The 11,721-nt window shown below is 49.6% G+C and overlaps 1 protein-coding gene across 7 annotated transcripts in view; it reads right to left on the bottom strand.

The window, feature by feature from the left end:
- Positions 1 to 1,792: 1,792 nt before the first annotated feature.
- The window catches only part of LOC125714576 (1-phosphatidylinositol 4,5-bisphosphate phosphodiesterase beta-4-like), a 47,511-nt gene continuing 37,582 nt past the window's right edge, over positions 1,793 to 11,721 (bottom strand). For 6 of the 7 annotated variants that reach the window (XM_048985296.1, XM_048985294.1, XM_048985295.1 and 3 more), the window contains 18 exons: positions 10,836 to 10,920; positions 10,531 to 10,655; positions 10,084 to 10,135; positions 9,348 to 9,450; positions 9,094 to 9,258; positions 8,177 to 8,381; positions 7,603 to 7,691; positions 7,148 to 7,292; positions 6,834 to 6,883; positions 6,562 to 6,627; positions 6,349 to 6,464; positions 6,159 to 6,234; positions 5,891 to 6,066; positions 5,709 to 5,810; positions 5,537 to 5,594; positions 5,347 to 5,433; positions 4,567 to 4,603; positions 1,793 to 4,271 (listed from right to left, as the gene is read on the bottom strand). In XM_048985296.1, coding sequence (XP_048841253.1) covers positions 4,186 to 4,271; positions 4,567 to 4,603; positions 5,347 to 5,433; positions 5,537 to 5,594; positions 5,709 to 5,810; positions 5,891 to 6,066; positions 6,159 to 6,234; positions 6,349 to 6,464; positions 6,562 to 6,627; positions 6,834 to 6,883; positions 7,148 to 7,292; positions 7,603 to 7,691; positions 8,177 to 8,381; positions 9,094 to 9,258; positions 9,348 to 9,450; positions 10,084 to 10,135; positions 10,531 to 10,655; positions 10,836 to 10,920 — 1,823 coding nt within the window. In that variant the 3' untranslated portion in view covers positions 1,793 to 4,185. The remainder of the gene's footprint in view (positions 4,272 to 4,566; positions 4,604 to 5,346; positions 5,434 to 5,536; positions 5,595 to 5,708; positions 5,811 to 5,890; positions 6,067 to 6,158; positions 6,235 to 6,348; positions 6,465 to 6,561; positions 6,628 to 6,833; positions 6,884 to 7,147; positions 7,293 to 7,602; positions 7,692 to 8,176; positions 8,382 to 9,093; positions 9,259 to 9,347; positions 9,451 to 10,083; positions 10,136 to 10,530; positions 10,656 to 10,835; positions 10,921 to 11,721) is intronic. The other variant, XM_048985300.1, reaches the window with a different exon arrangement.

The raw sequence follows: 11,721 nt of genomic DNA, 5'->3' as shown, positions 1-11,721 counted from the left end.
ATATCAAGCACAGATCGGGAACATTTTTACACTTCTCTCCGTAGCAGCTTGACAGTCATTGTCGTGCAAGGAGCATTTGTCCCCACATTTATGGAGGGGGGGATTATGTTACCAGGACAACAAAAGTATCATTAATAGGGTTCCTGTTTCTGGAAGCTGCAGCATCGACAGTATAATTACGGCGAGGTGCTTCAGAGGTTGTGTTGATCTGATGAGTGTGTTTACAAGTGAACATGCATTTGGATACCGAAAGTGGTTCATTCGCATTATATGCTCTCTGCCTATTTATATCGGGGAAAGGGCTGAATGTTTTTTTATTTACTTCCATCACCAGTGAGAGCCAATCATTTCAGAGAAAGGCTTATTCTAGGGCCAACATTTACATATACAATCCACTTAGTACACATGCAATAATTTTATGTCACTTTATATCCAGTGTGTGTGTGTGAAGGGAGTGTGCATGATCTATATAATAAATTAATTTCAAAATCATAAAATGATTCATTAAAGAGGTAGACTAAACGAAAAAGGCAAGTTTGTTAAAATGAAGGGCCTTATGCTCAAACCTGCCTTTTCGATTTCCTCTAGTCCAGGGGGTGGGCAATCTTAACCAGAAGGGGCCGCTGTGTGTGCAGGTTTTTGCTGCCACACCCTAATTCGATTATTAATTAGAGGACTGATTGGCTGAAGAGTCTTCACGCCTGGGTCTGAACGGCAGTCCTAAAGCTAAAAGTGGCCCTTTGTGGATATGGGTGCCCTCGCCTGCTGTAGGCCAACGTACGCTGAAGACCATGTAACGGCTAGTATGACCAGAGCTCACAGACCATCATTGCTTCAAATTACGGTTCAGATCAAAACCAGTACTGCACTCGTCTCTTTCCACCTGGTTTATCGCTGCATGTACAGGGTTACCAGAAAGCTGACAGGGCTGTTCCCTGAAACCCAGACTCATGGGATAGGCAATAAAATTGGTGCTTTCTGGTAACCCTGTACAGCCACGACACCATTCATCCGAGTAATTTCATCCAGCATGGCTGGACTGATGATGCCGGGAACAACTTAGCCTCTCAAGACAGCTAAGTCTGTTAGCGCCCAGGCATCACCCACGGAGTGATGAGGAATCACGAGGGAGGGGCTCATTTAGTGCTTCTCAAACCACAGTATTGCAGCCATCGGGGATTAAACGCGACTAGAGGATGTAGATGGTTGGTTGTTCAAGACGGCAAGATATTGCTGCATTAAACATTAATGGGCCCGGAACATGGATTCTCTGCCAAATGAAGGAACAGAAACCGATTAGTCAAGGTAGAAACTTCTACCTTCGCTCAAACCACTAAAATACAGTAAACAAACAATCGGTTACTCAATGTCACTTTACCAAGCCCATTACCGTCAGATGACTGTTAGTTCACATCCCCCATGCAGCTCAACGTGTAAACTAAATGTGAATTAAGATAAACCTTCGGAAGAACTTTCACACGAGTTTGGAGAACACGCTCCTGACACCAGACGCCTTTGGCGGAGTCTCTCTTTTTGTACGGCTATCCTGATCGTCAGGGCATTTGTAGAAACCTTATATCTCACGTCATTTCCTCAGACACACAGAACGCTTGCTTCACACACAAGCTCACCGGCGACACTATCGACTCTGCACACTTACGTTCACCCAAATAAGTCAACTAAAAGACAAACGCTGATGGAATATTACAGGCGATGGAGTTAAATATATTTGAGGACACTGACTCTCTCCTGAAACGAAAAAGGAGAAAATAATTAAAACAAAACATCTAGGCACCGTTTGATTATTTATTGATACATATACTATAAAACAGTATTAAAGTAGCATGATAACAACAACATCTTCATTTCTAATTCAACAAATACAATACAAATACAAAAACACTCACATGAAGTCCCTTCACCAAGCCAAAGTTAAAATTAAAGACTAAAAACAAACCGGTAAACGTAAAAGCAATAACATTTCCGTAATAATTGCTTTTACAGTAAACTATAGAGCGAAAGGTTACATGTAATCACACAACAGAAAACATACACTAAGTGTGAAAGAAGCTCTATGACAAACCTTAATAGAGTCTTAAACTATCTACTATATTCTCATTTCATATATTTATATGTATTTATTTATATACATTACTTATTTTGGCATTATATTTTGTTAAATAACCAAAACACCCAACCAGACTTCCGTCGAGTGGCACATCTGAAAGCAATGCAGCAAATGTCTGCGTGCTTCGCTTAATAGTATCGCATTAGACAGGTGGTCACAGGTATGATCGCTGTATGATGCTGGAAGATGGAATGACCCGGAAAGCAAAACGGCCAGTTGCTCTGAACCTCATCTCCACAGCAACAAACATTCTTTTTCTTTACCCCAGAGCCCTTAATTTATCGATATACTGCAGAACCCATTTGGCCAAAAATAACACACTACATACATTCAGATATATACATAAAGTGTCTGTCTTTTAGTGAACTACAGCCACAGAATAGAAAAGGGGAGAACCTGCAGGATGCCTACATATCATTCCTTAAAGAAAGGAAGAGGTTTATCAGTTTGGGCGGCGTTTTAAATGGTGCCGATGGCCGGTACTAAATTAACACAGCTGGCCAAAATTTAAAAATATCCCCTGCAATTCCCGAACCGTCACACTGCATCCCCCCCTCTGTACATTATGGACGAAGCACTTCCGGTGATGACGACGGATGGACAGAAACCACAGCAGGCCGCAAGGCTCAGGTTCGACACTGACTGTCACCTTTTAGTGGCATCGGTCTTCAAAACCCTTTGGCCTCCACATGCCAATTAAACCCTCTCTTCTCACCCTTAACCACGGCTCTACTACCACGTACTACCTGAAGACAGTGGCATGCAAAGGAAGTCCCGCCTCCTGAAAAAGGAAGTCCCGCCTCCTGAAAAAGGAAGTCCCGCCTCCTCGAAATCCAAAGTAAACCACTGCTTTAAGTAGCATAAGCCCCAGTAAATACACACAGAACTCATGGCCAATAGTACTGAATTTGGCAACTATTCATTTCAGACAGGACAAATACCCAGTAAAGCCATTCATGTGATGAAATACACAGCCGAGCTGATTCTTTAATCTGAAATGAAAGGATAAAATCACTTGCTGCGGGTGACACTTAATGAGGTCTTAATGAGGTACTTAGTGAGGATGATCAGATGATGAGCACTAACCAGTCCTAACAGTCCCACACCATCCAATCTCTACCCAACAGAATCGATGAGAACACAGGCTGAAGGTTCATCATGAGCAACAGAAGGAAACGAACAGACTGGACGTCCGATTTCTGCTGGATCTGTGGCTGAATCTCCAAACCTCGTTAATGACAAAATAAACTGATACTCCAGTAACTGGTATCCGATCCGATTCCAGCCCTGTGTCCTATGATGCCTGACATAGGTTTCAGCAACCCTCCCCCCCATGATTCTGTCCAGGACAGGAAGTGGAAAAATGGGTGATGGATGGATGGTACCCTACAACAGCAGCTTAGCTGATCGTGTTTTCGAAATTATCCTAAAAGTTAAACAATATACTTTTTAAAAGGTGAGAAGATGGCATTGCTATTGCGATATTGGTTTTCAAAGTCCGGAAGGCAGCAGCTCTGTCGGTCTCTACAGCCAGCGGACAGGCTGCCCCCCCCCAGCTCCCCCCACCACTCAAACCCACGGTACTTTAGGGTCGAGAGATGGACGGAGGTATGTGGAAGGGCACTGCTACATTTCTTGGACTACCTTAAAACACACTCGTCACTGAAGTGCCCATGACGTAATACTTACACTCCCTGGCCGCCACGCCATTGTGACTGACAGATGTTTACTCTCCTTCTGTCTCATACTATTAAAATACAAATAAAAATGTAGAAATACACGTTAATACATCGGATCTAATAATTTTGATTGGCATAAACAGTGGGACAGTATCTAAAATTACAGCATGTCAGACAAATCGCAGGCTATGCTGTTGTTAGAAAAAACTAAATAGAAAAAGGTGAGTGGCGATGGGCGGGCCATGTGGGGGCGGATCCCATCGCTTGGGGTAACGCTGTTGCCTCTTTGAGGACGGGGGAGTTGGGGGGGGCGCACAGCTCGGAGAGCTTAAGTATCACGTCAGAGGGTGTCTGTCCACAAAAGGCCCCCTGCCCCCCTCAGTCGGCTGAGGAGTTCACACCACTGTGGCTGGCCTCCGGTCCATCGCTGCTTCCAGCTTCACCATCTGCTGCATGTCCTTGGCCTGCAACGACCGAGCGGACAGCCTTAGTTCGCTGCCCCCACCCATGGCTCACAGGACCCCTCAACCCCTTTTCACCTCCCCTCCACCACTCCTAACATCAACCTACTGGAGTAGAAAGAGCCCATTTCATTCCGGGGAGGGGGGTCATCGTGATCCTGTGCGATCCCCACATTTCTAACACACGCTCCCCGCACGTCACCCCCACCCTTACGCTCCCATGTCTCCAGACCATGACAGGAGGGACAAGGGATGGGGGGGGGGGGTTACAGTCCGTTAGAAGAACAACAGGGCCTACCTGGGCACTGAGAATTTGCATGGTGTGAATTCTTAAGCTGTACAAAAAAATACAAATTCAAGCAAATCATATTAAAAATGGACAATAAAAAACATAATATCAAATAGAAACAAATAATACCAAATATAATCAATAAATAATAATAATAATAATAATATCAAACAGAAACAAATATCAAAACAATGACAGATGACAGAAAACAAAAAGGAATAATATAGTAATAATAATGAAATCTGACAATGACAAATCAAGATCATTATAGAGCCCGTGTGTGCATCACAGTATTCTGATTGGTCAGCTGTAATGTTCATTAACACTCAAGCCACACATTTGGATGGGGCCCCTGAGATCTGGGGGCCCCTGTTGGCCAAACAGTCACTACAGTAAGCATTAAATAAACGCATTCCTTACTTAGGAGAAGCTGAAGCGACAAGTTCTGCTCACCAGCTAGTTAGTTACAATCTTTGGACTCTAGCTAATTTAGTTTTTCAAACATCAATCCCAAAGTGACTTTTTGATCAGGGCCCCGGGACCGATCGACCCAACTTGGACCTGAGGATGACAGGTAATACTGTTAGGGTAGTAGGGACACCTCCGTAAGAAAGAGGCTCTGCTTAACATAGACTGAGACCTTCTAGACTCAAAACCGCCACACGGCGACTTGACTGGACAGGCTGTCAAACCACCCAACTGCTAACCATACATCCGAGCATCTCACACCTTTTAGTGCCAAGTAACCCGGCCCGCTAGTGCCCCCTATAGACGACGGGCTATTCCTACCTGCTCATTGAGTTTCTCCAGGTTCTCAAGCTGCTCCAGTTGGGTCTTCTCCAGCTGGTCCATCTCCTTCGACTGCTTCATGGCGAGCTGGAAACCAATGAGAATTGTCCTTGTGAGCAGATGTGCTGCCCCCTCCCCCCGTGGCAGAAATGAACCGGACCATTGCTTAGAGCAAACCCCCCCCACGTACCCTTTTCCTTTCTTCAAGGAATTTTTTGGTGTTGCTGCTGTTTAGCTCTCGAACTCTCCTGCGGAGGTGCAGAGAAATCAGTGGCTGTGGCACATAAAGGTCTGGAGCTCCGAATGGGGTCGGGCCCTGCGCCTTTGACCCGGCTCTCCGGGGCCCACAGGACGTACCGTACCTCTCTCGCTCGGCCTTGTTCTTGATGCTTTTGTCCTGGCTGATGGCTTTGCTGTTCTCCATGGATGTCTTGGCCTGGTTAGCCCGCATCTCTTTGCTCTGCCTGCAGGTTGAGAGAGGATCAGTCACATCCGCAGCAATCGTGGGGTATGGAGGCCCCCCCAAAACAAACCCCTGCCCGACCTCTCGTGGATCAGCTTGAGGTTCTGTGTCTGCTGCTCCTGCACGGCCAGCATGAGCTTCTTGAGGTGCTCACACTGCTGTAGCACATGCTGGTCCTTCAGCTCCTGCTCCTCCATGCTGTGGGAGTTGATCATCTCTGACCACTCCTTGGTCTGCTGGGCGACGATGTCCTTCACCTGCTCGGAGAGCGTGGACTCAGTCAGCCACCTGCCATCCTGGGAATGCACGGGCTGGGAGCGGGGGGGGGAAATGGCACCCTGAGGCCTACCTTGGCTTTGTGGTTGGACGTCAGCTCCTGGACCTTGATTTCCACCTCCTTCTTCAGCTCCTGGCAGTTGTTTTCTCTGAGGATCACAGAACGGTTGAGTGACGTCAGCAGCCACTTTCTCTGCCTGCGTAACCAGCAGCGCCCCGCGCCCCTCCCCGGCCCCCGTTCCGGTCCACCGTCAGCACATTACCCTTTCTTCTTGATGGCTTTCTCCAGAAGCTTCTCGCAGGTAAGTTTCTCCTTATCATGCTGAGCCACCATCTTGTCCACCTGGGTACAGTGGCACTTCTGCATGGCACTATTGTCCTGCACAGACGACACCGGCATGTTGTCCTGAACAGCTGTACCACTCTCGACCCACCAGCTGGGCGGCGCTGTATGCGATGAGGGAGACACCACCTACCTTGGCGTGCTTCTTCTTCAAAGTGCTCAGCTCCTTCTGTTGCTTCTTAATCAGCTTCAGATATGTCTGCAGGGCACAAAAATAAAAAGTATTTCATAAACTGACAAATTAGGCAGGATGTTAGTCCTCCAAAGCTTCTAAATAAAAATGCAGTCCCTGGAGCCTATGTTGCTTTGCTTGGTGAAACAAGAAGCCAAATGAAGAGCTAGGCTAGGTCCAGAGTGGGCGATAGGTGGAGCTGGACGGATGTGGGCGTGGCCAAGAGCACTAACCTTCATCTGCTTCAGGTCCTCGATGTTCACCTGAGGTATGAGCGCGCCGTCTGAAAGCGCAGGAAGGACATTGTGACTTTCCATCCTGGTGTTAACAGACATTATCCAAATGGAGAAGAGATGGCGCGTTTATCTTATGAGAGATCATGGAGAAAAAAATGGTTGCAAGTGGAACAGAACAAAAGATGGAGGCTATGTGGGTGCAGGCAGAAAGAAGATGGAGAACAGACAGTACATGGATACAGATGGAGAATGGACAGGTGTAGGTTGGGCATGTGGACAGAGAAATAGACGGATGGACGGACGCGGAGGACCTTTCTTGGCTTCGCTGATGTTGGACTGCCCTGACATGGAGGTCTGTCCCAACTCGGAGCCACTCTGCGGAATTGCGTTGGCCTGATTCGCCTTTCCTTTCTTGTCGTTCTTTGAGCTATCGTTTGGCACATCTGCGATGTCGCTCTAAACGGGGGTGGTAAAAAAAAAAAAGTTTTTTTTCCCAAGTTACCTTGTCAGGAAACTCCAGCCCAGGGTTCTCCAGCCTGTGATGCAATGGAAAAGCACCAAAAGACCCAACAAACCCCCCCCCCCTCTATGGCCCGATTCAAGACAGCTGCAGCAGGCCGGTGCCTGGAAGGCCATTGTTTCAAATCCCACATCTACTGCCTTGGTCACCTCAGGAGAACTTAATCCCCGAAAAGACGACCTCATCCAAGTGCTGCTCCCCCATTTCCCCAGCACAGTCCGCCATGCCCCCCCGCCATGCCCGCACCGTTTCGATGCCCATGGCCCTCATCTGGTCGGCTCTCTTCTCCGTGATGGACAGAAACTTCTTCGGGTCTGAGAGGGCATCCACGATCTCTAGAAGGAAAAATGGATTCACAGCCTTGCTTAATTATGCTGTACACAGCGATCATCGGGAGATGAAACAATAAGCGTTAATAAGCGTTATTAAGCGTTAATAAGCATTAGACACCAAAATGGCAGATGGGGAGTGCGCCTGGATGGGATACTGGAGATTTCACCACAAGTTCACCATAACCCATCAGACTGAATAAAACATGGACTGTAAATACGCAGCCTCATTCATTATAGCGGCTCCATACAGTTCTTTGCTTTATTCGATCCCAATTGTTACTAATATTAGAAAGAAAAAAATAAATAAAGAGTGAACGTAAGAGCAGACGTACAGCCTAGAGCCCGAGAAGGAAAGATTATTTTACATCGGGGGGGGGGACCCACACATGGCGGACTCTTCGGATTGTGAGGGATCACTCCAGCCTGAGCGTGTCCTGCAGATGTCGAAACGTAAGGGGGGGGTGGGGGGGGGGCGCTCTGCGGCTCACCTCCGAATCCATCTGGCACGTACGTCTTGAGCACGATGTTGCAGAAGATGGTGGGCAGGGAGAGCGGCTTGTTGCCCTCATTCCGCAGCGAAATGTGCCGGTAGCCAGCCTGCAGCCCGTCCAGCGGCAGGATCCGCTGCCCGATCAGCTTGTTGTTGTCGTCATAGACGGCGATGCGGAGTACTGCCAGATCGGGCAGGATCACCTGGCCGGGGAACGCACAGCTGTGAGGGGGAGCGGGTGACTGCTCCGAGCGTTCGGCTAATTACTGATCAAAAGGCGGCAACGCAGAAAACGAAACGCGGCCCTCTGGATGTGATGGTCTGAAGATGCTTTATGGATATTCATATATTAATATCAGATACATGGGGGAAAAAAAAGGATTGGTAAGGAGTAAGAGCGATACAATGTAGGCGTGATAAAATAAAAATGCGTGTGAACACAGGAGACTCAAATACTGCAGGCTCAGCAAAAAGTGTACAAAAGGGACACGGTGAACGAGAAAACAAAGTGCTGGGGAGGCGTGACGCTGCGTGGGGTCTCAGGGGAGGCAGCGGCGGGCGGGCGGGCGCACGGTGAAGGGGGCAGTTCAAGGAGCAGCACGGCATGAAGGAGAGCCGCGTCAGCGCTGATTTATACCCTGCGACGGAGGCTGCGGATTTTCCTGCTCTCAGTACCCCCCCCCCCCGCCACCACATCCAGAGGGACCTGCCTGCAGCCGCGGGCGATCGGTGGCGAGAACGACCCTGCGCCAAAACAGCGGCGGCCACCAACCCGACCCGAGGACTGCTGACTGCGGCACTCGCCGTGACGTGACTTATGGGCCGGGCCGAGCGGAGCCGGCCTCCCGACATCTCCGTGGCGACACACCCCCCCCCCCCCCCCCCCTCTCGGTCGAGGCGTGACCTCAGACCGACCTTCCGGAATACGAACGGCTCTTCGTTATATGCCGGGTTCAGCCCGTTGTTCATCACCATCCGGGTCCGGAACTCCTTGCGGATGGTGTCTGTGGGAAGGCCGTACATGTCCACCTCCACGTAGGAGCCGATCTTCTTGTCAGACAAGAAGAGGCCAGAAAACACCTGGGAGGGAGTGACATGGAGGAACTGGTGACGCACGGGCATGAGCTCCAACGTGGCTGCGGGATCAGAGACTCGACATTTTGTCCAACCTGAACACTGCAGTGGGCGGCGATGACCCCATCCACCGGCGTCTCGGAGAATGGGTCGAACATGCGGTCCGAGCGCCGCATGAAGTCCGGCTTCAGCAGGTACCTGGGCGGGGAGGAGAGCCGGCATGCGGTCAGCACGCCTTACCGTGAACAGGAACGGCACGCCGGCACAGCGAAACGCAGGGCAGCATTCTGGCACATTAACAACTACAGTCCAGCGTGAAGTTTATCACAAAGACTTGTTCGGGAGGGATGGAGGGACAGACATACATAAAGACAGTGACAGGCACTTCGTTAATCCCCAGAGAACGATTTTGTGGGAAATGAATAATGCAGAATGCGCGATGTACATTTCATTATTGTGTTAATGTCGTGTGACACGGAGAAGCTCCACCATGCCGGCATTTAACGGCTCCGTACCACATTAAACATCAGCCGGGGGGAGCTTGTGGACCCCCCCGCCAGGACCTGCCTGCAGGCTGCAGTTTCTGGGATGAGTCACTCTCTCATGCTCAGAGGACTCACGGCCGATTCATACATTTCATGCCACAACCATGACTGTTTTCTTGCACTGACCCCTGGTGGACGTGACCTTTAATCCTCCAGACAGACACAAGCTATGCAAGTATAGTCAGCACGCTGAGCATCGCAAGCATCACGTTGCCCACGCATTACATCGCATCAGTCCTTACGGTGTTACCTTAATACACAGGTAGGGGGCAGCAGCGACACTCACCCAAAAGAGCCATTATACTCGAACTTCCCCTGGTTCAGCTGCATGGCTAAATCTGTGGGAGAAAGAGAGGCAATGATGAAGTGGCAGAACTACGCAACGCGAGGCCAGGCCAGCGCACCCCCGGATCCTCCGGGCCCCACGCAGTGTCTCACACAGTGAGAAGATCTGCAAAGACTGGAATCCATGTCCGCGTGGGAATCCCTTGTGGTTTCCCGTTGCCCTGGGTGACCCTTGGAAGGGGACATCGCTTCCCACACTCTGCTGCTTGCATGTCTGGCCTGCTCCCAGATCAGGCTCCATCTCTGTGTACGAAGTGCAACCCTAACCCCCCCCCTCACATGTGTTCTCAGCAGAATGCTGGGGGGCGCTGTAGGCTTGGCCTGTCTGCACACTCGGGGGCTAGGGGGGGGTGTGTGACAGGGCGATGACACGTGGCCCCCCCCTCACCTGGGGTCTGGTAGTTCAGGGACACCATCTGGCAGCCTGCGTTCCAGAAGATCTGAGGCATGTAATTACTGGAGTCCACGCGGCCACCTTTGGGGTAAATCCGACTCATCTGCCGCTTGTTATAGCTGCGTGTCTTGTTCAGGAAAACTTGGGGGGGGGGGGGGGGGGGGGGGTACAACAGCATCTCAGGCAGACCCCCCCTGTCCATCCACGGGGAGGCGGGGAAAGGCCCAAATTGAACGGGGAGGGAGACAGACAGGGTGAACACAAGAATGGCCCAAGTCCCCCCCAAATGCTCAGGATACTTGACGAACTCGATGGCGTTGGTCTTCAGGTAACCCAAGCCCACTGACTCGTTGAAGGAGGACATGTTGTGGTAGATGTTCCTTTCTGGAAAGAGTAAGATATTGCAGAGGGGGCTTTAAACACACAGACACACACACACACATGCAGAAAGCTGTCTGGTGCCACTATTGCCCCCAGAGGACAGACCCCCCAGAGGACAGACCCCCCAGAGGACAGACCCCCCGGGACCTGGCTAAGATGGACGGATTCTATGGATGAGCTGAGATATTGCTGGGTGGTAAAGACCACACAAAATTAAAAAAAAAAAAAAAAAAAATCAAAAGCCTTTGGACAGTAAACTGATATTTTTTTTTTTTTTTAAATACCTACCAAATACTGAGCAATAACTGTATGTTTCCTCCATTTTACCCATCCTCCCTTCTCCTGATTCAATTATTTAGTTATCACTGAAGAACAATTGCAGCCAATGTCAGCATGTGACCAGCTTTTCAGTGCTGGGGCAGGGGCGTGACGAGACCTTCTCACGCGGCGAGAGCGAGTCAGCCAGGGGTCACACAGCGGCCCCACGGGACACGGAACACTCAAGCGAGCAGAAGAAACTGCAGCACTCTACTCCATTCACCAGCTACACAGCTCCGGAAAAAAGAATAATAAATCGAGAACCACTCATTTCATGATGCTTGTGAGACAGGGCTGCTTTCCAGGCTCAAAGTTTCTAACAACAGTACGCAAGAAGGAGGTGATACTGGAGGACAATGGCAGGAACCAAAAACCAGCCAGCTAGGGGGCGGAAGCGACTCTGATGTCAGAGATGAGTGACAACTTTTCAGCCAGTGCCTCGTAAATCAGAGGGTGACCGTCGTGAAGAATGGGAAACATTAAGTG

Source organism: Brienomyrus brachyistius, chromosome 19 (assembly GCF_023856365.1).
Source record: "Brienomyrus brachyistius isolate T26 chromosome 19, BBRACH_0.4, whole genome shotgun sequence".
Classification (NCBI taxonomy): Eukaryota; Metazoa; Chordata; class Actinopteri; order Osteoglossiformes; family Mormyridae; genus Brienomyrus; species Brienomyrus brachyistius.
Note: the sequence above shows the minus strand (reverse complement) of the source record. Positions and strands in the feature narration are given on the sequence as shown.